The sequence below is a fragment of the Saccopteryx bilineata genome, chromosome 2, assembly GCF_036850765.1.
Source record: "Saccopteryx bilineata isolate mSacBil1 chromosome 2, mSacBil1_pri_phased_curated, whole genome shotgun sequence".
Taxonomy (NCBI): Eukaryota; Metazoa; Chordata; class Mammalia; order Chiroptera; family Emballonuridae; genus Saccopteryx; species Saccopteryx bilineata.
This window is the reverse complement of record NC_089491.1, coordinates 305,446,997-305,474,536: the sequence shown is the minus strand read 5'-3', so window position 1 is coordinate 305,474,536 and position 27,540 is coordinate 305,446,997. Positions and strand designations below refer to the sequence as shown.

At 55.3% G+C, this 27,540-nt stretch overlaps 1 protein-coding gene across 23 annotated transcripts in view; it reads left to right on the top strand.

The window, feature by feature from the left end:
- The window catches only part of NFASC (neurofascin), a 200,152-nt gene that overhangs the window by 146,378 nt on the left and 26,234 nt on the right, over positions 1 to 27,540 (top strand). For 12 of the 23 annotated variants that reach the window (XM_066261599.1, XM_066261588.1, XM_066261591.1 and 9 more), the window contains 17 exons: positions 61 to 245; positions 1,854 to 1,985; positions 4,562 to 4,705; positions 5,309 to 5,420; positions 5,783 to 5,949; positions 6,437 to 6,584; positions 7,795 to 7,919; positions 8,741 to 8,785; positions 9,954 to 10,055; positions 10,753 to 10,950; positions 11,717 to 11,787; positions 13,042 to 13,264; positions 15,165 to 15,280; positions 16,883 to 17,087; positions 18,266 to 18,388; positions 19,436 to 19,609; positions 21,885 to 21,899. In XM_066261599.1, the coding sequence (XP_066117696.1) occupies positions 61 to 245; positions 1,854 to 1,985; positions 4,562 to 4,705; positions 5,309 to 5,420; positions 5,783 to 5,949; positions 6,437 to 6,584; positions 7,795 to 7,919; positions 8,741 to 8,785; positions 9,954 to 10,055; positions 10,753 to 10,950; positions 11,717 to 11,787; positions 13,042 to 13,264; positions 15,165 to 15,280; positions 16,883 to 17,087; positions 18,266 to 18,388; positions 19,436 to 19,609; positions 21,885 to 21,899 (2,285 nt within the window). Of the gene's footprint in view, positions 1 to 60; positions 246 to 1,853; positions 1,986 to 4,561; positions 4,706 to 5,308; positions 5,421 to 5,782; positions 5,950 to 6,436; positions 6,585 to 7,794; positions 8,123 to 8,740; positions 8,786 to 9,953; positions 10,056 to 10,752; positions 10,951 to 11,716; positions 11,788 to 13,041; positions 13,265 to 15,164; positions 15,281 to 16,882; positions 17,088 to 18,265; positions 18,389 to 19,435; positions 19,610 to 21,884; positions 21,900 to 27,540 lie in introns of those variants that run through there. The other 11 variants (XM_066261602.1, XM_066261600.1, XM_066261590.1 and 8 more) reach the window with 6 other exon arrangements.

The following is a 27,540-nucleotide window of genomic DNA, read 5'->3' as shown; positions in this document are numbered from 1 at the left end:
AAGAACAGCAGGGCCGCAGTTTGTAATAAATCTCTGTCTCCTGCTTGGTCCCCCTCTTAGCCCAACGCCAGACATCGCATGGTACAAGAAAGGGGGGGACCTCCCATCTGACAAGGCCAAGTTTGAGAACTTCAACAAGGCTCTGCGGATCACCAGCGTCTCCGAGGAAGACTCTGGAGAGTACTTCTGCCTGGCCTCCAACAAGATGGGCAGCATCCGGCACACGATCTCGGTGAGAGTAAAGGGTACGTTGTGTGTATTTCTCATTACGGCGACTTTGCCAGCCCTGAACGCCATGACCGCCCTTGCCTCTGAGGGAGGGTGGGGGCAGGGTGAGGGGGGGAACTTTCAGTAGACTGGTGAGTGGCAATGGTGGCCTCTCACGGGTGGTGTCACCCCTGGATGTGAGAGTGAGTGAGTGAGTGAGTCCGTGTCCGTGCGCAGCAGGTGTTAAGGGAAGAAGACCCACCCTGACTATTGCCCAACCCTCCCGGGCTCCCTCCATAGGTGCATTTCGTGGTCTGTTTGCTTCACACCCAGAGCCTTCTCTTTATTCATTTTGTGTTTATGGTATGTTGTCTTCTCCCTGTGCTGTCTTTGTACTGTACTCGGTTTCTTTTTTCTAAATGGGGAGTCATCATGGCCCCAATTATTTTTTTAAAAATCACTTTCTTCCCCCCCAAAGCATAGCTGGCCCGCCTGCGCTGTAGCACCCCACAGCACATGCCCATGGGTTCCAGCCCATGGGTGGGTGAGGGGCACCCCCGTGCTTCTCAGTCGGGCTGGGGGGTGACTGGGGTAAGAAGTCGACCCCGTAGTGCAAGACCTTTCTTAGCACACACTCAGTGGAACTCATGACCTTGGTTTCAGCACCACACCCAAACCAGAGCTTCTTAATGTTCTCGGGGCTATCGAGAGCTCTGATCCAAAGAACCGTCTTCTCAGAGAATCACATATCCGCATATTTATGAAATTTTCTAAACACATGAAAGGTGTGGCCTGCTATAAGCATCTGCTCTAACCAAAACTCGGTGCCTAAGAGAATAAGTACAAGGCCTTTCCTAAGAGGTCTGTTCTTGCAGCAACAACAGCAGAAATCCAGAGGAGCCAACCCAATGCCCACCTTCCCACCGTCCCTGGCTGGGACCCTTGGGTGCACGATATGAACACCTATGGACCGGAGCCTCCCCTGAGGATTCTGATCCAGTAGGTCTGAGATGGGCCCTGGTGTCCATGTTTGTTAAAAACTCTTCAGAGATTTTTATTTTTTATTTTTTTTTGTGACAGAGACAGAGATAGGGACAGAAAGGCAGGAAGGTAGAATGATGAGAAGCATCAATTCTTCTTTGAGGCACCTTAGTTGTTCATTGATTGCTTTCTCATATGTGCCCTGACCACCAGGGGGCTACAACAGACTGAGTGACCCCTTTCTCAAACCAGTGACTTTGGGCTTCAAGCCAGCGACCTTTGGGTTCAAGGCAGCAACCATGGGGTCATGTCTGTGATCCTATGCTCAAGCCAGTGACCCCACGCTTAAGCCGGTGACCTCAGGGTTTTGAACCTGGGTCCTCCGTGTGCCAGTCTGATGCTCTATCCACTGTGCCACGACCTGGTCAGGCAGGGAAATCTTATGAACAGCCCCAGTTTAGAACTGTTGTTCTGTGAACTTGACATTGGCAGGTCAGCCTCTCAGGTGTCAAGCTAGCCAACGGCAGGCTGGACTGAGTCATCCAGCGAGGATGGTGAGGTGTTGGAGCTGGCACTCAGTGGCTCCTGTCCTCCTAGAGGAAGTCCGTCTGCCTGCCTGCCCTGTGCCGTCTAACTCCCCTGCCTGTGCTGTCCTTCTCTTCCAGCTGCTCCCTACTGGTTAGAAGAACCCAAGAATCTTATCCTAGCTCCTGGCGAGGATGGGAGACTGGTGTGTCGAGCCAATGGGAACCCCAAGCCTACTGTCCAGTGGATGGTGAACGGGGAGCCTTTGCAGTGTGAGTAACGGGCCATCGTCTCGCCTGACTCTGCTTTCTCTGCCACCAAAGGTGTGGGGGGCCCTGGTTGTTCAGAAGTGAGAGGGCAACCACCTCTTCGGATCCCTCAGGAGACGGGGAACCTGCCTCTTGTCTGTGTGAGAGAACAAGAGCCTTTGCTTATTTTTCTACACATAGAGGATTTCTGCTCTTTTGGGTTTGTCATAAATCTGCTTTGGACCCTTAACAACTACAGAGCCCAGTTCATGGTCTGGTGTCTACGGCTGCGTCTGTCGAGTTCTGGCTCTGAGTGATATCTGGAGCTTGGAAGGCAGAGTCTTCTGTCTTCCCAGAGTAACAACACATCAATGGTGGTTGCCCAGGTCCCGCTCTCTGCTGAGGGCAAACTAGGAGGCAGGGTTACACGACAACATTAACGATCTGGTTGGGTGTGAGAAAGAATTTCCCCATGAGAACAGAGGTGCGTGGGTGTAGTTATTCAGTGCACACAGGCTTTGGGGAGATATAGTCCTGCCTGGATGGCTGGAGCAGGTGAGTCCAAGGCCCCCTCCAGCCAGAGATCTCGGCTAGAGTTTCCCATCATATTCTCTCCAGTTACATTTACTTTTTTAGATGTCTGTCATTATATTCTCTAAGGGGCCAGAGGAAATGCAAAAGGCAATAACAACCAGATGGGGCAAAAAAAAAATAGATGGAGAGAACTTGGAGCCCACTGCAGACCAGCAGGTGCAGAGGCAGGGGGAGCAGGTGGAGGAGAGGGTGCAGAGCACCGCTGTAGGTGCTGTTGCATTCCAGCCACTGCACCAGGTGCGGCATCCCTGTTCTCTCTTTAACCTCAAACATTACAGAAGAGGAACGAGGCTCTGGTGGGGCCGTGAAGGGCCCACGGTCACGTGGCTGGGAGGTGGGGAAGCTGGGTTGCTGTGAGAACGCAGCATGCCTGCCCCTTCTAGTACTGAGCACGTATTTCTCCCCGTGATGATCCTTCCGCTGGGTACAGCAGAGCTAGGGACATGGCCTGCCATCTGCTGTTGGTTCTCCCTGCCCTGACAGCCTTTGGGGACAGGGGACACAGGCTGTAAACTTCACAGCACCCTTAAATAAATGCAGCACCCAGGACTTGCAGCTGAGCCTTGGCTCTAGAAACGTCACTTGGTGGGGGGGTGACTGGGAGGAAGGTTGGGTCCGTGAGAATTGCCGCACACAGAGGTGTTAAAGTTGCTGGCATTGCCTTCCTTGTGCCTTTCTGCTGAGTGAGGAAGGGTGATAAGGATGCTGAGCCTGTCTCCATTTACCGTCTGCTGATTCCCCAGTTCCGGGCTCAGACCCGCTATCTGTGGAGTGGCGCCCGCAGGGCCAGACCCTGGGCCCTCCTCTGCCGACGGCCGCTGTAGGTCTGAGTGATTCTGGATGAGTTCATGGACCATGAAAGCCAAGTCATCTGGCCCAGTCCAGAAATCTTACAGAGTAAAGTCACCTTCTGGTGATGGAAGATGAGAAGTATGGCAGTTCCTTAGTTTTTCTAGAAAACTTTTATTTGTATAGCTCATTGTCTTTCTCTTCTCTTAACCCTCCTTTGATGGGGGAACCATGGGAGTAATTCATCCCGGTTTGACAGATGAAGGGAATGAGGACCAGAAACACGTATTGATCTGCCCCGGGTCCCAGCCTGTTGTGCTGGCAGGTCTGAGGGAAGCATGCTCTCTCTGAGTGTAGGATATTTGGGGAGGGGGGGACCATCGAGTAGCTTTGGCAACTACAAGGACTTGTGCAGTTTTTAGCGGGCACCAGCCTTCAGGTTCAACTTTGTGAACATCTGCAGAACTCTGCTCTGAGGGTGGGAAAGTGGCAGGCCCCATCTGGGTCCCTATTGCTTTGTCCTTTTCAAAACACACCTAAATATATGCACATTGGATTAAAAGAATAACAACATTGCCTGATCTGTGGTGGCGCAGTGGATAAAGCGTCGACCTGGAAATGCTGAGGTCGCCGGTTCGAAACCCTGGGCTTGCCTGGTCAAGGCACATATGGGAGTTGATGCTTCCAGCTCCTCCCCCACTTCTCTCTCTCTGTCTCTCCTCTCTAAAAATGAATAAATAAATTAATTAATTTAAAAAAAAAAAAAAAGAATAACAACATTAATAACAGTATGGGCCAGCCCTCTGCCAACAACTTTATACATGCGTAAAAGCTCATCCTCCTAAAAACCCCACAAGGGGATAGTTCTTCCCATTCTGTCGACAAGAAAACTGATGCTGGAAGGATGTGGTTAGAATTCAGACCCCTTTCTGTCGCCACAGCTTATGTACTCAGGCCACACCTGCCCAGCTGCTAAGTAGGTTGAGTAGGAATTCATATCTCCCTTGGACAGACTGAGAAATAAACCCCTGCAGGTTCGATGGTGGGCCCAGCGGCACGCAGCCATGCAGGTGGGGCTGGTAGCTGGGTCTTCTGAGAGCCCCCCAGCACGGTTGCTTCCACGGAACCCGGTCCTGCTGGGAACACCAGCGCAGAACCCCAATTCCCTCCACCTGCTCTCCCCCATTTCTGACAAGACGTATCTTTCCTCTCTGTAGCAGCACCACCTAACCCAAACCGTGAGGTGGCCGGGGACACCATCATCTTCCGGGACACCCAGATCAGCAGCAGGGCCGTGTACCAATGCAACACCTCCAACGAGCACGGCTACCTTCTGGCCAACGCCTTTGTCAGTGTGCTGGGTGAGTGTCCCCTCCGCTCCCCTGCAGGGTGGCTTCCCTGGGGTTGTCATGCATGGGCACACTTTCTTCTCCAGAGAGCAGTCATGCTGGTGGGGGCGGCACGGAGACTGAAGATGAGATTTGTGGGAGGGAGAGATGACAAAATCCACAGAGCTCGTTGTGCAGACAGTGAATTCCCCACTAGACGTCAACCTTGGTCCCTCCTTCCCCTGATGAGACAGACTGGACCTGTCTCGTCTCCTTGGTGTATCCGTGCTGACTCTCCTGGGTTCTGAGTGGGTTGCAGAGTGGGAGATGGCTCTGAAGGGGTTTGCAGCCCTCCTGGAGCAGGGAGGGGGCGGTTGGAGGGGCGGGTACAGAACCTGCTGGATAATTTGGGGAAACCCTTTGCAGAAGCTGGACAGGGTATAGGGTAGGTGGGGAATGGAAAAGCTTCCTCCTCCCTCACCTAATCCTTAGCTTCTGAAGGAGGCACGTGGATAGGGGAAGGTACGCTGGGACTCGGAAGCAGCTGTTCAGAGAGGGCTCGCCGAGATAAGACCAAGGGGGAATAAATAGCAGCGTTAGCCTCCCCACCCACGGTCAGTTGTCTGGGAATTGCAGATGTGCCACCTCGGATGCTGTCACCACGGAACCAGCTCATTCGGGTGATCCTGTACAACCGGACACGGCTGGACTGTCCCTTCTTTGGGTCCCCCATCCCTACACTCCGATGGTAAGTTCCAGGAGACCAGGCCTCCTAAACAAGGGTCATCTCTCTCAACTTGCTCATTCCCATCTGGCCCATAATAGGAATTCAGCAAGACCTGGGAACCTTAAAGGATCAAAGCTGGGAGAGAGTTGGCAGATCAGCTGGCTCGCCTCATTATTGTGCAGAGAAAGAAACCGAGGCCCAGGGAGGGACAGAAACTTTCCAGGGCTACTCAGTGGTTGGAGGCAGACCCTACAAGGATGAGGGCTTCAGGTTCCTGGCGTAGGGCTCCTTCCGCTGCCCAAACTGCCTCTCGAGGGCTTGACCTTGCTCCCTTGGGCCAGTCCTTTCTCAGTATGCTGTGTGTTCTGCTCCTGTGTTGTGAGGTTTAAGAATGGGCAAGGAAGCAACCTGGATGGTGGCAACTACCACGTCTACGAGAACGGCAGTCTGGAGATCAAGATGATCCGCAAAGAGGACCAAGGCATCTACACCTGTGTCGCCACCAATATCCTGGGCAAAGCTGAAAACCAGGTCCGCCTGGAGGTCAAAGGTAAAAGAGAGGGGTGGTAGGTCGAGGGCAGGGTGGAGCTGGGAAAGGAAGCTGTCTCTTCTCCAAGTTATCCATGCGTGTTTTTCACATTGAAAATGCACACACCTGAGGTTTAACCCATAGTAGGACCCTCCCTCCAGGTCTGTGTCCTCCCGGGCTTCCAGCTGGCCTGTGTGCTGGGGGCCCTGAGTCATTATCATCGGCCTGGTCCAGGTGGCATTAGGAAGGGAACCTGCCACCCATACTGGCTCCCTCTGCCACCCCAGAAATTGCACCACATCTTCCTAAGCCAGATAGAAAGGATTTGGGGGTTGTTTACTATTGGGGATCACCCACACCCGGCTTCCCCCCATTCATACAGTGGGATACTATTTCTGCCATCTCCCTTGACTGCTCTAACCTTACGGTCATTCATGTCACGCTGTGTCCATGTTGGGATGGTGGGCAGAGCGCATGTCAATGACGAGCACCCTGGGTTTCTCCACAGACCCCACCAGGATCTTCCGGATGCCTGAGGACCAGACTGCCAAGCGGGGCACCACGGTGCAGCTGGAGTGTCGGGTCAAGCACGACCCCTCCCTGAAGCTCACGGTCTCCTGGCTGAAGGATGATGAGCCACTCTACATCGGGAACAGGTCTCCGCTCCTACCTCATCTCTTCCTGCTGCGAGTTCGGGGCCCTTGTCTTTTCTCTTGCTCAACATGTTGAAGAACCCAGGGACAGGGAACCTGTGTCGTGCATGTCACTGAGGAACTGCTGAGGAGGGCAGGATGGCCTCAGTGACACCCCCCAGCTCGGGGGAGACCGTCACCTTACATCCTTCTCTCTCTTTCCTGTCAGCTCTCTGCTTCTCTTTCCTTCTCCTCTCTTTCCAACTCCTTTCTCTCTTTGCTTCTCTCCCCTCTCTCTTTCTCTTTCCTTCCTCCCTTTATTTTGACCTCCCTTCCTTCTCTTCTGCATCCCAGCCTGGAGCCCGCCCCATCTTCAGCCCTGCCTGCAGTGCCCCTATTCTCCAGCAGAGGGCAGGGTTGGCCTGAGAGGACTATGACCACTCTGGTTAGTGTGGTTCTCAGCCCTTATTGGACTTGGGACGCTTTTTACTAGACTGGAGCCTGCCCCATTCCTCCTCCCAGATTCAGATTTAATTGGTGTGGGGAGAGGGCCCAGAGTGTTTCTAATGTGCAGTCAGGGTCTAAGCCCCCTTCCACAGGGCTCTCTGCTGTACCCTCTTTCACCTCAGGGGCTCTGAGATGAGCCGTAGGTGCCAATTGTCTTCAGTGACCATCTGGTTTTGTGCAGGGGTGCACCCTGAGGGCAGGTGTAGCCAGGCTGGCACTCACTGGATGCTCTCAGCCTGCCCGCCTGCTCTGTGGTGCCCTCCCTCTGTGGGAGATGGTCCGGAGGAGCCCAGGTGCAGAGACCGGAGTGGGCTGGAGATAGAGCTGGAGTGTGGGAAGAGCGGGGTCTCCGCCTACCTTTTCAGGTGTGGCTCTCACTATGCTTGAATTTGGGAGGGAGCACAGCACAAGGGAGGCACAGAGAGCAGTGTGTAATTTGAGGACAGTGTCCAGTGCTCAGGGACACGTTAGCCTCACCCATGCTTCTTTTCCCCCCTCTGTAAGTACCCTAAGTGCTAGTGAGGGCCCTGTCTCTCTCAAAGCATCGAGACGGGCCCCATGTTCCCCGGGAGGGCTGTGGCCACCCAGCCCGCCTGTGAGGCCACCCGCCCCCTGCTGACTCACCACCCCCATCCAGGGAGAAAGCCCTCAGGCAGAGCGGGCACCCCCATGCCTCCCCCGCGGGCTCCCCACTCGCCCTCTCCCAAGCCCTCTGGTCCCTTCGCAGGATGAAGAAGGAAGACGACTCCCTGACCATCTTCGGTGTGGCTGAGCGGGACCACGGCAGTTACACATGCATTGCCAGCACCGAGCTGGACCAGGACCTGGCCAAGGCCTACCTCACCGTGCTAGGTAACTGCCGCTGCCCCCGGCACTGACCTCCCCCGTTCCTGCGGCCAGAGGAGCTGGGCCCTGAGCAGTGCTCAGTGGGCCAGCCAGGTGTCCTGATCTTCTGCTCTCTGATCTAAGGGTTAGGAAGGTGTTCCTTTCAAAACTAGCTGTGCTGGACGACTTACCTCCCGAGTAGAGTTATTAGCACCCCAAATCCTCACCTGAATGAGAGAGGGAAGGTGGACACAGGGCTTCTTGTTGGGGTCATTTTTACCAACTTTATAGCTAACTCTAAACCACTAAGTTCATTAAAACAATCCCTCATTGAAGCAAGACTGAATTCTGTGTTTGTCCTTCCAACACCTCTGCTGGCCCTCCCCCCTGCCCCCCGCTTCTTGATGGCGTTTCACAGGGCGCTGTGCCCTTAGCAAGACGATCCCGTCCATCCAGGCTGAACTGTAAATACTAAGGCATCCTGAACCTTGGGGAGGGAGCTGCTCTCATCCAGGGAAGCAGATGCCCACTGTCCCTCATCACCCCGTCTTCTCCCTGGGCACCCCTTCCTTTGCTCTTGATGCCCCGTCGTCTGTTCGCAGAGGAGGGCACAGGGCAGGAGATGGCGCACCCAGGTGTGCGGGTAGCACCACAGGAAGGAGGTGGAGGAAACACAGGAAGGCCTCTCCCTGGAGGGGCGGGGGCTCTCCGTGGAAGAGAGGGTGAAGCTATGCTGGGAGCACATCACAGGGCAGCTCTTCTAGCCTTGGCTGCCTGTGCCCACCCTTCTAGAACACCTCTAACCCCAGATAACCTGTTAACCTGGATAACCCGTCTTACCTTTGCAGCTGATCAGACCACTCCAACTAACCGTTTGGCTGCCCTGCCCAAAGGTAATTCGTACTAATCGGGACCCTTGCCAAGCCCTCGCGAGGCTCGGGGAGGGCGGGGTCTTGGAGGAGAATGCTGCCGGCCAGGGTACTCTGTGCATGGGCAGTGGGTTACACCCCCACACCCCGCCAGATCTCCCCCAGCGCCACGGCCCTGCTCCCGGCTTCCTGCTCCATTTGCAGGTTGAGCTTGGGGGTCTTTGGGTGCCATTTCACCTGCATCCCTTACATCTGACCGCTCACCACACCTGTGCCTGTGGGGTGGCCTGTTCTCTTCCTTGGCCTCAGAGGTGTGCGGTCCAGCCAGGAGAGCCCACGTCTCGTGCCGCCTCTCCACACCCAGCACTATATACCCACGTACAGTCTGCGCACACACGAGTGTGAGCTCATGGATTCACATTCCAGATTCTTCCAGGAGTCAGCCAAAATGTGGAAATAGCTGGTTCACAGTGCCATTTAGGGGGAAATTGTGTCTCCCCCCCACCACCAGGCAGTGGTGGGATGGCTTTATCCCCGGCCAGGATGGCACTGACACCCACTGAGGCAATCCAGTGAGGCTGGAGCCCCCAAAAGGCGCTGCCATGCTCCTGTTCGGAAGCCACTGGGGCTCCTCTGTCCATCACTGAAACTTCTTGACCGAGTCCCCATCTCCTCCCTGGCCCCATTCCCTTTGTCCCTCCCATTCCCACAACCTGTCTGCCCCGCTCAGCTCTCCAAATACCATTCTGGGTCCCTGCCCTTAGAGCCTTGGCACACAGCGTAAAAATAACTCTCATGAGAAAATAAGACAAAACACCACACTCACGCTTCCTCCCTGGCTCTCCTAAATATGAACAAGTGTAGAGAAAAGCACCTCCAGATGCGTACACTCTGAGACTACCTGCCAGAGTGGGATGGGTTGGTCCGAATTCCCCCCACTTCTTACCCTGCATCCTCTGATGCTCTTTCAAGGGTGGTGGAATGAGGGTCACCTCTGTTCTTCTTCGAACCCCTGAGGGACGGGAGTGGTCCCTGTGCTGACCCTCTAGGGCAGGCTGGGGGTGATGCTTGCTGTGGTGACCTCAGCCCACCAGGGACCCGCCCATCGGGCAGCGTCCAGGGCTGGGGCTGGCACGAGGACGGGATGGCTCTAACTCGGGAGTCCCGCGTGATCTTCTCCCTCTGCTGCCAGGACGCCCTGACCGACCCCGGGACCTGGAGCTCACCGACCTGGCCGAGAGGAGTGTGAGGCTGACGTGGATCCCGGGGGACGATAACAACAGCCCCATCACAGGTCAGCCCGGGACCCTGCGCCCAGTCCAGAGACGAGGGGTCGCAGCAGCCTGGGGGTCAGAGGCCTCGCCCTGGTCTCTGGTCTCACGTCTGTCTCACCTGGCCTGTGCCCTGGGCTATTTGCAGAACGGGTGGAAGCCTTGGTTTCCCTTCCAGAGTCTTGCTAGGAATTCTCCCAGTGCCTTTGTCTACCCGAGGGAGGTTGTGGAGACTAACGAAAGCCATGAGGGAGTCTTTTTTTTTTGTATTTTTCTGAAGCTAGATTCGGGGAGAGACAGACAGACTCCCGCATGCACCCGACCAGGATCTACCCGGCACGCCCACCAGGGGGTGATGCTCTGCCCACCAGGGGGTGATGCTCTGCCCCTCCGGGGCGTCGCTCTGTTGCGACCAGAGCCACTCTAGCGCCTGGGGCAGAGGCCAAGGAGCCATCCCCAGCGCCCGGGCCATCTTTGCTCCAATGGAGCCTCGGCTGCGGGAGGGGAAGAGAGAGACAGAGAGGAAGGAGAGGGGGAGGGGTGGAGAAGCAGATGGGCGCTTCTCCTGTGTGCCCTGGCCGGGAATCGAACCCGGGACTTCTGCACGCCAGGCCGACGCTCTACCACTGAGCCAACCGGCCAGGGCCCCATGAGGGAGTCTTAAGAAAGAAGTCTGCTAACCCAGCTCCCGAACCAGCTCCGTCTTCCTTGCCCACTCAGAGTATGTCGTCCAGTTTGAGGAGGACCAGTTCCAGCCAGGGATCTGGCATGACCATTCTAAGTTCCCAGGCGGCGTGAACTCGGGCGTCCTCCAGTTGTCCCCATACGTCAACTACCAGTTCCGGGTCATTGCCGTCAACGAGGTTGGCAGCAGCCACCCTAGCCTCCCCTCCGAGCGCTACAGAACCAGCGGGGCACGTGAGTACTTCCGGCTGACGGAGAAGGTGCTGGAACCAGGCGCCCAGAGTTCAAACAGAGTTCCCCCAGCCCCTAGCCACTCGAGTTTGGGCAAGTTACTTACCCTCTGCACACAGACTAATAGGGACACCTGCCGGCATGGCGCTGTTGTGAGGGTTACAGTTGAAACGCGATTCGGGTACTTACCGGGATGCCTGGCATGCAGTAAGCACTCAGTCAACGTTAACAGTCATTTTTATTATTACTAATGTTACTAATAATTCTTGATGATCCGCCTGAAAGGGAAGAGCTATGCGAAGATTTGCAGTAGAAAGATGTCTGGTATTCTATCAGATTTCTTTTCCTGGGTAATATTTCGATTTCTGAAATCACACCAGTTTGATGACATCCCCAAAAGTATTAAATGCTGGGGATAAACCAGCCTGGTATTAAATATATTTAGTGGATAATCCACAAAGGGATATAATCCACATTAAATTGGCTATATGACCATCTTAAAGTATGAAAAGCTTCATGATAAATCCTTTCTTGAAAGGAATTAAAATTGAAAAAAACTCAGCCCTGTTGGTGGGGAGGGTAAATCTTAGCTAGGAAGGCGTGTCACACACACGAGCAGAGCAGAGCAAGCTCAGCTGCATGTGGGACAGTGCAGAGGGCTACACGGAAAGCACAGAAGAGACCAGTCAGGTGGGAGGGGCCGAGGTGGCTCGCCATGCTCTGGGAAGGCGCAGATCAGACTTGGACTTTGTGTCATTTCGGGTTCCAGCCCCTGAGTCCAATCCCGGCGATGTGAAAGGAGAGGGGACCAGAAAGAACAACATGGAGATCACGTGGACAGTAAGTGTCCCTGCCAGCCTGACCCTGAGTGCAGCGTGTGCACCTGAAATTGCTCAGCCTTTTTACCCCTGACGTCCCAAGGCCGTGGGGCGGCCCAGACTACCCGGCTGGTTGGTGGCCACTGCTCTCTGCATTGGGCATTCAGGAACCAAGCAGGAGTGCGTCTGGAGCAAGATTTAAGATGGGGGGAGGGGCGGGGTGACCGGTCGTCCGGCAGAATCAGAGAGAGAACCAGCAAAGTCAAACAGACTTCTTCAGAAGAAGGAGGGAGTGAGGTTGGACTCTGGGGAAGACTTAGCGTGAGCACCAGCCCGCACTTGGATGTGTTCGGGGTCCTTTCTCTGGAGACTGTTGGGAATGAGGAGAGAGCAGCAGCTATGGTGTTTTCTCTGTACACCTTCTCTTAGTCGAGGAGTGGGCTAGGTAATTCCAGGCCAGGGCTGAAACATCCCATCTTCATTTTGGCTCACTACCTTTTCCAAATCAAAATTAGATATGTCACCTCAAAATGACTTTTTTTCAAAATATTCCTAGTCTGAGCGATGTAAATTTGGCTGTTGCAATGTGCTGTTGCCATGAGTCATGGACACAGGACACTTGGTGTTTGGAATCCAGGCTATCCCCATCCTCCTGAGAGCCTGGTCTCACAGCCGCCTCAGCACCTGGGCTGAGCCCAGATTCCAGACGCCGGGCACATCTTCAGGACTGTGCACGGGTCAGTTTGTGGTCTATACTCCATCCTGCAGGCTCCAGGGACGGCTTCCTGGAACAGGCTCTTAGGGAGCAAAGAACAGGGCTCTGCCCACTCTTAAAGAGCTCTGACCCATTAGAAAGGGCAGAACAGACGTGCCTGGATTCGGGAGAACTGAAGTAGGCTCTGTAATTTTGAGTCCATTGGCAGGATGCATGCAGTGGCTAAACCAGGACTCAGGCCTTTCCAACTTTGAAGAATACTATCATCCATATTTTTTTCTTGTTGCTTCATCATAGGACAGAGTCCTGTCAAAAATAAAGCTTTTGCTCCCTCTTCACTTGCAAATGTGGGAGTCACAGTGACTGGGTCACAGAAAGTCTCCCTGCTGCTGGGTTCATAGGACTCTGGGCTCTTGGAGGACTCAGAGGGGGTGGGGGGTGCTGGTCAGTGTCGGGCAGTCTGGGGAGGGATGCCTGGCCTAGAATGAGAGTGCAAGCTGTGAGTGGGCCTGGGCTCCCCACCTGCCCCCTCCACCCCTCCCTCTGTCTCTCCCCGCTCAGCCCATGAATGCCACCTCCGCCTTCGGCCCCAACCTGCGCTACATCGTCCGGTGGCGGCGGAGAGAGACTCGAGAGACCTGGAACAACGTCACGGTGTGGGGCTCCCGCTACGTGGTAGGGCAGACCCCGGTCTACGTGCCCTACGAGATCCGAGTGCAGGCCGAGAATGACTTTGGGAAGGGCCCTGAGCCGGACACTGTCATCGGTTACTCTGGAGAAGATTGTGAGTACCTTCCCCCTGTCCCCCACCCAGAACCCTCCCAGCTGGGCTGCATAACGGCCACCCTCACAGACTGGGAACCTTGGAGTGGGTCATGGGACTTCCAAGAATATCCTGGGAGGACAGCCAGTTCCCAGGAAAGAGGAATCCCCTACAGTGACCTATGTAATAACAGATGGGTTCCTGGTAAGGTTCGGAGCGGAAATATTATCATCTTAACACTGGTTAAAATTACTGAACATCGTCACCTAGTCCACTACTCTCATTTTATGGACGGGAGAACTGAGACCCTGCAAGGAAAACCCTTGCCGGTGTGATACAATAGCAACCGTCAGTCGTGGAAATGGAGCCCAGGCCTAAAGACCTCAGAGACTCTGCATCCCAAGGAGCCATAGTTAGAGTCCTCCACAGGAAGCAGGGCCACAGGCCAGACCCCTCCCCCCCAGGGGAAGCCTTCAGGGATGCGGAAGGGCTGCAGAGCCCCAGGCTGGAGGCACCCAGACCAGCTAGCTGCCAGCAGTTCCGCTGATGCTCTTGGTCCTTGGAATTGAGCATAAAAAGAGTTCTTTGGAGGCTTGAGTGGGTCAGTCAACAGGATTCTGGACATATGTGTAGAAGTACATGCCTGGTTTCTCAGACGGTGGTGGCCTCTCTGTCCCCAGCACCTCAGTCCAGCAGGCTGCTGAGCAAAGCAGGGGGGTTGTTGGAGGCCCCCCAGGCCGGCATGATTCATACCCCTGGGGGTCTGGGTCTGATCTAAGAAGAGATCTTGGGTTACCAGAAGGAAGGGGGGATGGGGAGAGTCTCGGGGAGGAGCTGTCACTGGCAATGTTGGGATCAGGAGTCCAGCAGCGTTTATAACAGTGAGATAGGAAAGAGTGAGGGCTGGGCCCTGGGCCCCACATCCCTGAGGGGAAGTATGGGTTGAACCCACTCGGGAGATAAGCAGAGCAGGTCTGCAGGCCCTCTGTCCGTCCCTCTCCTCATCTCCATGGTGGCAGACGTTTCTGTACAGGAGACTGCTGGATGGTAAGTATGGAATAGACAGCGCCTGGTCATAAACTTCTTGGATCGCCCCACAGTTTCCGTTGCAACTGTCTGTTCCTGTGGCCTCTGCTCAGGTGAAGAAGAGGGGATGGGGTGGAACTGCTTCTGCAGCAAGTGGAGAAAGAGGTGTGGGTATCAGTTATGGGGGAAGGAGTGGCCCTCCCTTTCCAGGTAGCCATGGATAGGGCACCATTAGTCTGGTGCTAATGTTTCCCCGCAGGAAACAAATGCCACTCAAAAGGGGCTACTTCTAATGTGAGGACAGGCTTAGAGGGAAAACACCAAGGTATGGTGGACCACCTGGAGGGCTAGCCACAGCAGGATGTCGTCACATGACTGAGCCTTGAAGGGGAGGGGAATGAATGAGGCGCCTGCGCCATTGAGGCCCGGCCATGGCCTTGGGCAGAAGACTGCAATGCTGTCAGCCCTCATCCCGCAGACAGGCAGCCAGGGGAACAGCTACCTCTCCTTCCGCCTCAGGATCTCCTGTTGGTGCTTCCTACTGGGCACACCCCTCCAGAAACCTGGGAACAAGGACCCAGATGGCACGGTCCAGAAAGGGCAGCGTCCTGGGACACGGAGCAGGGTGGAGAATGGAGTGGAAGGGCAAACAGAAACTACCCAGCATGTGAGGGTAGCAGATGAGTGCCCTCCTGCCGGGACGGCCACCGTTGTGTTTTGAGCCTCTCCCCACTCCTCTAAGCCCCGTCTGACGGAGGAGACATGGCCCTGCACCTGTGATGCACCCAGGCCCAGAGTGGGGCGGAGGCGTGGCAGCAGAGAGGAGGTCGAGGGGACCCTGGGTCCTGGGCCAGCCCTGCCAGCATAACCTGCTCTCTGCCCCAACACGTTGCAGATCCCAGGGCTGCACCCACTGATGTTAAAGTCCGAGTCCTGAACAGCACAGCCATCAGCCTGCAGTGGAACCGCGTCTACTCCGACACGGTCCAGGGCCAGCTCAGAGAGTACCGAGTGAGGACACCAGCTCCCATCCTCTTCTAACCACCCGGCTCAGTAACCAGGGCAAGGGGGTAGCAGGTGCAGGCCATGAGCTCTATGGAAGGGGCCCTAGAGGGAGCTGTGGAATCCAGAGTTGATTCACGGTGTCTAGGGTTAGCTCCTCAAAATTATATTCAAATATATATATATATATATTTGGACACACACCCAGATGTGTCCCACAGCAGCTGTGCTGAGAGATTCTGCTCAGCAGAAAGCCACGTGCATCCTCAGAAGCTCTGTTGAAGCACCACTGAGCTGCACCCTGCCTGCTCCTAATGGCCCCCGCGGCGGCTTGCCTCACTCAGTCTGATTCTGTGAAGCCCCAACTAACAGGTGTAACCTCTACAAGGGCGCAGAGGCCTCCCCTGTTGTCGCAGCCCGCTCCGGGTTACCGGCATACAGATTATCCAGGTCCTTGGCTGCTCCTGGTCTTCCTGCCGGAGAGCAGTGTCTGCTCATCTTCTCTCTGCTTTGAAAGCATGAGCTGAGGTGGGGAAAAGGAAGAGCAAACCCGAGGTATTCAAGGCTCTTCCTGTAAGAAGTTAGCTCTATTTAAAAGTTGCCTGGGAAGCGAGGGAGGCTGTAGCCGTGGGGTAACAGAGGCTCTGTGACCTCAGAGGTCGTTGAGTGTTGATGGATAATTAGGGGCAGAATGAAGGGGGGGGTCAGTCTCTTCCTGGGCAAGGAATTTGGTAAGTGGGGGAAGGCAGGCAAGATGCTGTAAACATTGAACTAGCTCCTTCCTAAGTTGGCCTGCACTCTTAACATACTTGCCTGGAGGTTTTTCTGGCTAAAGGTCCCATTGGGTCCCTCTCTCAAGTCTGGACTTCCTCCTATCTTGCCATTGGAGACTTAGGTGACACTGGTGTGGCAGCCTGACCTGGAGCTTCTTACCCGCTGCTAATCAGACCCTGTGTCACAGCTCTCAACCTCACCTGAAACGCTGCCGCCTTCCATGAGCTGTTCCATCCAAGCTCTTGCCACCAGGCAGCCTGACATCTCACTGACTCGGACGTGTATCAGTCCCATTCTAAAGGTCTTCAAATAATAGTAAAAGTAATATTTGACTTCAAAGGATTAAATCAACCCTTTTTCATGTTCAGGCTTCTGGGGGTAACCCACGACTTTTCAGCTCCTCTGCTGCCAGTCTTAAACCATACTAATCTGACCCCAGGGGATGCGGCCTCCAGGCAAGGACAGAGCTTTCCGTGCTTGGACCCGCGGCTCACATTTGTGGTTTTGGCACGGAGTCCCTGAGCAACCTCTTCCCCAGCTTGGAAATGAGGCTCGTGCTGGAGCAGCTCAGAGCTGTAAGGCTGGCGAACTTGCCTATTCTCCGGGGAGGTGATTGAAACCAAAAGCCCTATTTCTTCTTTGACATCAGTTCATACTCACTCGTGGCTAATGAATGGGGACTGCCAGGCCGTGACCTCAGCCCTGTGTGGGGCTGACGAATTCGTTTGGGATTCGGAGCCTGTGGCAAGCAAAGGGAAGACGGGTCTCTCGCAACACCACTAACAACTAACCCAGCTCTGCCGACCGCCCCCTCACCGGCCTGCCTCTGTCCCGAAGGCCTACTACTGGAGGGAGAGCAGCTTACTGAAGAACCTGTGGGTGTCTCAGAAGAGACAGCACGCCAGCTTCTCTGGTGACCGCCTCCGGGGTGTGGTGTCCCGCCTCTTTCCCTACAGTAACTACAAGCTGGAGATGGTTGTGGTCAATGGGAGAGGTGATGGGCCTCGCAGTGAAACCAAGGAGTTCACCACCCCGGAAGGAGGTAGGTCTGACCCGCAGCTCTTCAGGGAGGGGCAGGACAAGGGTACTGCATCCAGGTGGACCTCCAGCAGCTCCACTGCGGCTGCGCACGGACGGCACAAGCTGACCTCTGCGTGACCTCAAGGAGCCGATGACCTGTGAGCTGAGCACCTCCCACCATTCCCACACGGCACTGCCATCTAGGTGGCCTGCCCTGACGAAGTTGTACCTCAAGAGAAGACTTGTGTGGTCTGATGACATAATTCCTGATGGGCTCTACAGACAGGCCCAGGGCACTGCGGGAGCCGGGGTGGCCTGCCCCCTCCTGACATTGAAGCACCGTCACCCTCACCACCTAGAGGCATCTAGTCTGTTTCCCAGCACCCGGGACCTACAGAGCTCTTACCACTGAAATCAAGAAGCTTTAGCTGAGATTGTCAGCCGGGGGACGCAGTGTCCCGCGAGAGGGGCGCCTGCCTTCTGCAGGTTCATCCATGGTCGCCCTGGTCCTGGGAGGCAGCCGCCTACAAAGACCCCCCAGTTCACCCGTTCTCGCCCATCCTCTCTTGTCAGCTTGGCGCTTGCTTCCCCCATCTCTGTTTCTCTTCCCTCAGTGTTTAACTGTTCTTTCCCCATTTTCTTCTTCTCTTCCTCCTCTCTTGACTAGTCTCTTATTTTCTTTATTCCTGTCTTTCCCTCTTGTTTTGGTTTTTCCATCAGCCTCTCCCATCACTCCTCTGCTCACCTGTCCACGTGCTCCATCTTGGCTTTCTTTCCAGTCCCCCACCCCCCGAACCAGCATCCTCAGCCCAGAGGCTTGGGCTGCTGCTAGGACCCGGCGGTGACAATCTTTGGCGATCAGGAGCTGCGGCCTCTGTAGGAAACAGTGAGGTTGTTTCCCTGCCTGAGATGTGCTCTGCCCTCCTTGGAGGTATCTTTGCAGAATCAGAGCCTAACGTGCTGAATCCACAGTATTTGCTACAGGAACCCTCGTTTTACTTCTTCTTCCATTTAAACAGAGCCTGAGCCATGCTTCCTGAACTGGGGAGGCACCATCCTGGACGGCAGCCCTGGCTTAGCAGCTGTCCAGCGTGGGGATTGCCTGAGATCAGTGCCTTCACATTTGTGCTTTGTTTTTGTTTTCCTCATCCTACCCACCCCCCTCCCCTTACCTCCCCCACTCTCTTCTCCTTCCCCAAGTACCCAGTGCCCCCAGGCGTTTCCGAGTTCGGCAGCCCAACCTGCAGACAATCACCCTGGAATGGGACCATCCGGAACACCCCAATGGGATCCTGACTGGATATTCTCTCCGATATGCGGCCTGTACGGTTTGCTCTGCTTCTCTTAGATAATCTGGGAATCAGAAACCTTATTCTCACCACTTCTGAGGAACTGAGGAGTCCGTGGTGCAGAGGGCATCGCAGAGGGTTGGGGGCACCGGGGAAGAGTGCCCATGGTATCAGGGCAGGCGGGTGAGACCCAAGCCCTGCTTTCCTGACAGCTCCTCTTGCAGGGAGCTCCTAGTGGGTCCCGGGAAACAAAGGGAACTGGTCTAATAAGGAGTCCAGCACCAACCCTCAGGGATCTCATAGTCTCCCACACCCATAAGTCTAGGAGAGAGAGAGTTCCTCATCCAGTGAGGTGGACGGTGCCTGCACAGGAAACCGCACGGCACCCAGGAACACCGCAGCAAGGGCTCAGTTATGTAAGGCAGCTGTATGGAGACCTGTCAGGAACATGGGAGTGACCCAGTCAGGAGCCCGGGTCAGGAAAACCTCACCTTAGGAGTTCAGTGTCACCATGAAGGGACAGGAGTGTCATTATATCTGAAAAACATTAAACTTTTTGAAGTAAGGGATGTTGTCCCTCATTGGGTGTTGTGTTAACAATTTTAATGCCCTGCTGTGCACTTGTATGCTGTTTAGAATGATCTGTGGAGCTGACCTCCCCCCTTTAAGGTACATTGAATAGGCTTTTTACAAAGGAGGCACTAGCCATCAAAAGCTCTAGTGGGTTTGCCCTAGTTCTGTTTGAAAGGAAGAAACTCATAAGCTGTCCTTGTTGGAAAGGTTTGGGGATTATAAACTGAGTCAGAATTAGCCACCTAACTTTGCAATGACCTAGAGATAACAAGATCAGTGAAAAAAAAGTATTAACCCTGGTATGTCATCAAACAGCTGGAAAGGACTCCTTGCCCTGCCCTCTGCCTTTGAACTAAGTCTCCCATCCCCTGGGTCTTCCAGGGCACGGGGCGGGTCTCACCGTGTTCCTCGCCAGCAGAGCTGGGAAGGCTTGCTCCTTCCAGCTATTACATAACCCATTGTGGTCAACGTTGCCCAAGTTCATTTCCACTCCCCTGTATCTCCTCAGTTAATGGAACCAAAGTGGGAAAGCAGATGGTGGAGAACTTCTCTCCCAACGACACCAAGTTCACGGTGCAGAGAGCAGACCCCGTGTCGCGCTACCGCTTCACCCTGAGCGCCAGGACGCAGGTGGGCGCTGGGGAGGCAGTCACGGAAGAGTCGCCAGCGCCCCCGAATGAAGGTAGGTGCACTGTGGCCGCCTCAGGGACGACGGGTGCTAGCTAGTTCAGGTGCCCAGAGGAGCACTCTGACCCGGCCTCCAGCCGCCAGGCCTCCCGGGATGGAGCGGACGTGAGGCTGCGGGTTCTCAGCCCTCGGAGCAGAGAACCCATCTGGTCTGCTGACAGGTAGGTGCTGGCGATGTACCTGGAGAACTCGGCTCTCCTTCGACTTGCCATCAACCCTGGGTCCCCACTTTGCCTCGACTTGCTCAGCTACTGAACGTGTCATTTGCCTTCTAGTGGGGAATACAGAAGAGAGCATGAGTCTAGAGCAGAGATGAGATGAGGAAAAGTGTGTTGGAAGCACATATGCTAATGAACCCTAAGGAAGAGTGAAAGTGCTGACCTGTTGAGGGAGGCATGGATTTTGAGAGCCACCCATGAGGGCTCTGAGGACACTTCTTTTTTTTCCCAAGGGCACATGGGGCCAAGCAGTAAAAAGAAATAGCCTTGATTGAAGCTGCTTGCCCGGATCATGAGTAGATATAGTCCCTCCTTGCAGCCTGAACTGAGTTGTCAGTCTGTGGAGAGGAACAGGAGTTGGGAAACAGCCATTTGCCAAACTAGCTTCATAAAGAGCAAATGGGTTTGTCTCCTGGGTCCTGGTATCTTCCAGGAGAGTGGCAATCCCCACTGGAGCTGCACCTGCCTGAGAACTCCACTAGAGGGGGCTCTGGGCCCATCTGCACACACTGACTAACATCCAGGAACCTCTTAGGGGTTAGTGACTATAGAAACTTTGATACCAGCAGATCCCCTATAAAAGGGGGGATCCCACTACCTCTCCAGAGGCACAGTGGTCTATTCAAAAGCCATTTCTTGAATACCCACTAAGTTAGGTGCTAGACACCGTGCCAAAAATGGGGGTGCATAGGCAATAAGCTCAGACAGTCTGGAAGAGGAGACATCCACAAGAATATCTAGTGCAGCTTAACAAGAGGAATATTATTTTAGATGAGGAAGGTGCGGTTGTGTGGGGCAAGGGGTTGGGTCTGCAAAAGAAGACTTCAAAGAAGTGATGTGTGTAGGGATCCTTGATGTTGACCACAGGTGATCATGTCTGGTGCTTTCTTCAGACCTCCCGAAAACCCCGACCCCACTCAGGAGAGCAGCAGCGCTTCCTTCCCTGGGGGCTGCCAGGCCCTGCTGCCTACCCTGGGCTCCCTGCCCAGTGGGCCAGCTCCAGCAGCAAGGGGATGGGACTCGGGGAGGGGACACTGTGGTCTCATAAACCAGGAGTGAGTCACACAACACGCTCCTCTCCTAGTTTGGCCCTCCCACCGCATTGGGTCATCCATTAGGGCTGGGGGACTTTGGGTAAAGTGCCTGATATGTGCCTGTTAACACAGGCATGGCCGGACCGGGGATGATGCACTTTCTTGATTACTTAACCCTAGGAAGATTCAGAAAAGAGAGCCTCTTCCCGCCCCGCCTCCACCCAGTATAGAACGTCAGAGAAAGACGCATTGTCCAGCCCCAGTGAGCACCACAGGAAAGTTCTGCAGCCCCAGGAGGAAAGAGGGCAAAGACTTTCTCTTCAACTTATGGACATGCAGCAATTCAGGAATTCCTCTTAAGGCTCAGCTCACAGTTGGTGTGACTGGTGGGAAAGAACTGTGGCAGCGGAGCAGGACAGGGGCCTAGGACTCCAGGCTGCCACTGTCCCCAGGCCTCCCAAGGCAGATATAATATGGGGAGAGTTCAGCCAAATATGCTGCCCCCTCTCCCACCCACCCCAACACTATCCCACATCTTCCCCCAAAGATAGCAGAACCCATTCTTTTGTCTGGGGTGGCTGTCCTGCACCTTTTGCCCTCAAACCCTGGCGTCACGGAGGGTGACCCAGCCTGCTTCATAAAGGTCAGTCTGGCCTGGGCAGGACATCCTCTTGGGAAAAGACCTAGGAATATAGCCCTCTAGGCGGACTGCCTGCTGCCACCTTCTAGATGTTGGTCCTTGAGTAGAGGTAGACTCAGAGTATTAGAAAGGTCTCCAAGGTCCAGGTGGAAAGTTTTCTGTAGAAATATACCAGAGCCCAGGGGCATTGATCATGAGCCCCAAACACCAGTTGGCACACTCAGGGCAGTGGCCAGTACTTGACCACACTCTGGGGTCAGGTTTGAGCCAGAACCTTCTCTGCCTGCTTCTCCTGTGGTTTCACCTGTGTTCTGTTTTCTCTTCTCTCTCTTATCCTTTCTCCCTCTCTCTGGCCGTCTTGGGCGTTGTGTTCTGAAGCTACTCCAACCGCAGGTACCGTACCAGCCGCGGAGGTAATGGGCATGGCATGGGATGAGAAAGGTGGAGCCCAGCCCAGGCGGAGAAGGAGGGAGAGGCTCGGACTGAAAGCATGCTCCAGGCTCACCCTTTCAGGGGTTGCGAAACCAGACTGTCAGGGAGGATGTGTGTTGAGGAGGGGACCAGAATCCAACACGTGCTCCTCCCTCCACTTCCGGCTTGCCCCCTGCTGGGACAGAGGGTGACTGACTTGGGAGGGGCCCACACACGTGGGCTCCGGACGTGTTCTTGGACCCGGAGCTTTCTCTGAAACCAAGTGATTACTTCCTTGAAACATGTGGGCTCTTGCCTGACATTTCAGGGCTCAGAGAGAGGGTCTGCAGCCTTTGGTGGGTCAGCTGTGTCCCAAGAAGGAATGCTGCACCACAAGTAGGCTCAGCTGGCTCCTGTCCTCTGGTCAGGCTGCCGTGCCCTGAAAGGGTGACCTGCGGGTGAGCACGCCGTGCATGCTGGCCGTGCATGCTGCATGGGGCCCAGCACCAGCTCTGCCATCCGCCGTGGGTTCTGGTCAGTGAGAACCAGGGAGCATATCCTTGGATAGAGTCAGGTGCTTCAGGGTCTGGGGTCTGTGGGCACCACGGGCTGACTGGCCCCTCACCCTTCAGAAACCCACCTTCCTGGAGTCTTCAGTATTAAGAACACTCTCCGTTTTCGGGTTCAGGGAGGTTGATACACAGAAGTGAGGAGTAGGGCGGGCAGGTCCCAGCTAACCAGGTTCCTCCGCAAATCCTCATTTGTGGGCTTGAGCATCAACAGGTGCTTCACCATGGAAGGCCTGTCCTCAGGCTGGAGACACTAGGCGGGGGACCCCAGGGGTCCCTCCCTGCCCCCCCACGAAGCAGAGGACGGACAGGGCTCACCCTGGCAGAGCAGAGGCTATGGGGCAGGGCTCGCCAGAGCCTGCGGAGGCTCTCGGCAGTGGGGGAGAACTGAGGACCAGGTGAGGAATCTGAGGGTTGGCTTATGAAAAGGGCGCCGCCTTGCCTTACGGTTTCCTGCCCACCTTCTGTCCTCTACGCCCACCCCCACTTTAGGTTGGTTCTGTTTCAGTTGCACACCCTGCTTCCTTCTGTTTACCTTTGTTTTGTCAGTCAGACCTGTGGGTGACACGCTGCCGTCCTCCTCCCCTCCCCCAGCTCTCTCCACCCTCCACCCCCAGTAACCCAGGCTGGCAGGGGCCCAGTGCCTCCCCACAGGGTCAGCACTCCTCTGCTGAAGAGGTGGATGCCCTGGGGACTTGGGAGAAAGCCAGTCTTGCCCTCTGGGGGTTGCTTTGACTTCCTGATTCAAGTTTGCAAAAGGTCTCTTCTGGGCCTGACCTGGCAGGTGCGCGGGACAGCCTGCCGGGCTCAGTGAGGATGAGACGCAGGGAGGGCACCCGGACAACAGCTAGAAGCTCACTGGTCAAGCAGCTCCTGGTCCCCTCCCCCATTCATGCCTTGCTCGCAGGGCAACCGTGCCGGTCTGGGCCGCCCGTCATGAGAGGCAGTTGCGACGGGGATGGGTGTGATTACAAGCGCCCCACTTTGTACTCCCCATCTAGAAAAGATCCAAGCTCAGGGTCTCTGTCCATCAGTCAGTGTGGATCCTAGGCTCGAGCTTCCTGTAGGACACGGTCGAAGCAGCGCATTGCCCTTCTTTATAATAAGATGTGCTGATACCCTTAACTGTCCTGAGCTGTAAATGCATAGAACCTCTGTACAACCTGCCGGTGGCAGGCAAGGCAACTTAGGTCCTGCATTTCTGACGGGGCCTGGCATCCAGCCCACTGCTCCCTTCCCTCTCATCCTCCCCAAACCTGGGTGGTTTTCCCCCACACTGTTGTTTGTGTCTCACTCAGTGAAGATGGTCCCTGTCGTGTACCCGTACCTGCTGTCTCTTAGAACTGCTGCCCATCTGTCCCGGCCATCTGTGATTTGGCTAAGGCGTCTGTGTGCCATGTGGGCATTTTTGGACTGAACCTTCCACCTGGAAATGTCTGGAAACTGCTGTCCTCATCTCTGCCTCAGTTCAGATATGTCAATGTTAGGTAGGCCACTCCCCCGAGATGAGTAAGAAACGCATCATCTTCTCTCAGCTTTCTCCGTCTCCTACGTGGTGTTCCCGAAACTGGTGGGAAACTGGGAAACCTTTGGCTGTGGCTGGGGTGCCTTCCCGTGTGCATTCGGCCACTATTAGACAGATACTGCCTTTGAGTGGGGGTCCTGTGCTTCCAGCTGTGGCTCCCCCTTCCTCTCAGGTGGCAGCCCGGTAGTCTGCCCTGCGCACTGACCAGGGCGGTTCTCCAACCCGTGGTCCCTGCTCTGGCTGGTGGTGACATCCTTGCGATATGTCTCATCCAGCCTGGGGGCCACTCAGTGGATAAGCCCCACTTCTGGGCTTTATTCCCTTTCTGTCCTCTATCCCAACCCCACCCCAGGGCATAAAATCACCAGAACCCCCTTTGACCTGAGCACTGGATACTTTCCCCTGGGAAAACTTTTATTCCCCTCCCGCCTAGACGCACCTCTAACAACTCACTCACCTGACTCAGTCCCTTCCCTCGGGGCGTCTCCTCACCTCTGTCCCCCTATCTCTCCAGCCCTGTCCAGCCAGGGGACAAGAGACCCAGCTAAGGAGTGGTCAGAGGATGCTTATTTGCCATCTGTGACCTCAGACAGTTAAGGCTGTGTCCTCTGAGGGGACTCCAGTGATGCTTGGTGAGCAGACAGCAGCTGGCTTGCCACGCCCCTCTCGGCTCCCTCCCGCTGACACCCTGAGGTGCTGAGCAGAGGAAAAGCAGCTAGGTCGCCATCATTGGGGAGAATCACTTCCTCTTCGTCACACTTGGCAAAAGGGACCATCAGAGGGAGGGGACAGTACTGTGTGGAAGCATCCTCAAGCCATGTGTCATTCTTGCCTCTGACCAGCCAGCCTAGGGAGAACTCGTTCTAACCCAGCCTCTCAGCCTCTCTGTTTCTAAGGCTTCTCACTAGGACCCCGGAGTCACACTCGTGAGCCTGGCTGCCTGAGTGTGAGCGTGTGCATCTCTGCTCATATGAGGACAAGGGGCACATGAGAGTAGGGAAGCTTGGGAAATGTGATACTGCGTGTGTACAGGCAGGAAGCCCAGGTCTCTGTGCCACACAGAATGGGGTGATTTAAGTTGAAAGGAAGTCTTTTAGGGATTTTTTTTCTTTTTGACAGAGAGAGAGACTGAGATGGACAGACAGGGACAGACAGGAAGGGAGAGAGATGAGCAGCATCAACTCTTCGTTGCAGCACCTTAGTTGTTCATTGATTGCTTTCTCATATGTGCCTTGACGGGGGGGGGGGGGGGGGGGGCTACAGCAGAGCCGGAGACGCCTTACTCAAGCCAGCGTCCCCGTATTTTTTTTTTTTTTTTCTGAAGCTGGAAACGGGGATAGACAGACAAACTCCCGCATGCGCCCAACTGGGATCCACCCGGCACGCCCACCAGGGGGCGATGCTCTGCCCCTCCGGGGCGTCGCTCTGTCGAGACCAGAGCCACTCCAGCGCCTGGGGCAGAGGCCAAGGAACCATCCCCAGCGCCTGGGCCATCTTTGCTCCAATGGAGCCTCGCTGCGGGAGGGGAAGAGAGAGACAGAGAGGAAGGAGAGGGGAAGGGGTGGAGAAGCAGATGGGCGCCTCTCCTGTGTGCCCTGGCCGAGAATCGAACCCGGGACTTCTGCATGCCAGGCCGACGCTCTACCACTGAGCCAACCAGCCAGGCCTCCCCGTATTTTTTTGATGACACCTTTTCAACAATCATAGAAAACAGAGGTCCTGTGAACACTGTATATGCCAGAAATTAGTGGAAAATACAGTGTTGATGAGAAATCAAATGAGAGCGGTCCTGACCCAGCTAAATGAAATAGCCTCTCAAGGTTCCTTCCAACAGCATGGAGCAGCTGTGCGCCCCTGCCCGTGTGTTTCCATGGCCATGGAGCTGCCAGGGACCTGGCCTGGGAGAGAACCGACCTTTGCCTGGGGGGGGGGGGGTCTCTCAGGCTTTTCCATGTATCTGTCTGTCTGTCTCGGTGGGTGGCATGATGAATTCCCTTATGCTGAGCTTTTCTAAGACTGAGCCTTCCGGGCCTGGGGCCACCTCCGACTGAATGTATCCTTGAATAGTGACTATGAGAGGGAGATTGTCCCCACCCACGCACCGCCATCCCACCCACCGTCCCGATGTCTCTGAGTTGACCGGGGCCTGAGGAATATAGCACTGACTGCCCGGACTTTGCCCAGGAATCTCCGGAATGTGTCCGAGTCAGCTGCCCAGTGTGACTTCTGTGGTCAGCGCCCTCAGGGCCCAATAATGCTTCTGATCTTACAAATAAGGAAGTGACAGGGGATCCCAGGAACAGTCCCTCCTCTGTGGGGGACCTGTAATATCGGAGGCCCCTGGAATGAAAGGGCTTTTGTTGATCAGGCTCTTATTGAGAAAGTTCAGGATCTCTTGTTCTCCCCTGAGAAAAACACTCTGGCAGTTTTCCCTCTGGCTCCCTCCCTGGCTCGGCCCCCTTTCTCAGGGTGGGGATATTATTTTCTTGAACTTATGGAGATTTGAGGTAGGGAGGGATGTCACTATTCCTTGGGAGTTAGAGTCACCTACTTATGTCTTATCCTCCTGCCTACTGCCCCGTCGACATCGACACTAGCAAGTGGACCCTGATCAGACCAGAGGAGATGGAGCCAGGAACAGAGGTGGCTCTGTCTCGCTGACTTGCCCCAGTAGTCTTCTCAGACCCTCAACTTTAGCAGCACTGGAACTAAAGAGCAATAGGACAGCCCTTTGTTAACTTCCGGAACCCTTCACAGAAGGAAAGGGGGCTTGTGGAAACTTGGTCACATGCAGAGACTTCGCCCTAAGAGCCCGCCTAGGGGAAGGCCAGCTTTGAATGGAAGATGAGGGCATAGCATTTGTACAGATTTGAACTCCCTGAACTGATGCACCAAAGATCCAGCATGTGTCTCACTTGTGCCCTGGGATCTCTGTGTGCTCGGGGCTAAGAGGGGCTTCCATTCGGGCCCTATTCCCATTCAACTGTGAAAAGAAAGGACTTGAGGTAGCTGCACCCCAAATGTCCTAGAGAGAAAAGCAGTTGCTGCAGTCCAGGTAGAGTGGGGCGACTACAGGGAGGACCGTCCCTGGGCGGAGGAGAAGGGAGGAGCAGCCGGGAGGGCCAGCAGTGGAGGCGGGAGAGGGAGCCACACCCAGGCTGGCAGAGCGGGGACTGTTCTCTCTGGTGGCGCTGGGACTCATGCACACAGGGAAAAGGGTGACTTTGGGGGGTGAGTGGTTGAGAATGGCAGGCTTCCTGGTGCTCCTCCAGGACAGGACCCAGCCATCGGCCCACCCCCAGGGCCAGGCTCCGGGACTGGATGGACGTGGTGCTGCTTGGCCTGTGTCTGGGTGGCGCTTGGCCTGGGATCTCCCGCTCTTGTCCCTGAGGTCTGAGCAATCTGGTACATGTCCCTTCCCATCCTAACCCCTGCCCGTGGCTGGATGCATGCTGGGTGCTTTGAACCACGTAGACCCTGAGAAGAAAATGAAACGTACACAGGGCTTCATTCTCTTCCTGGCCCATGG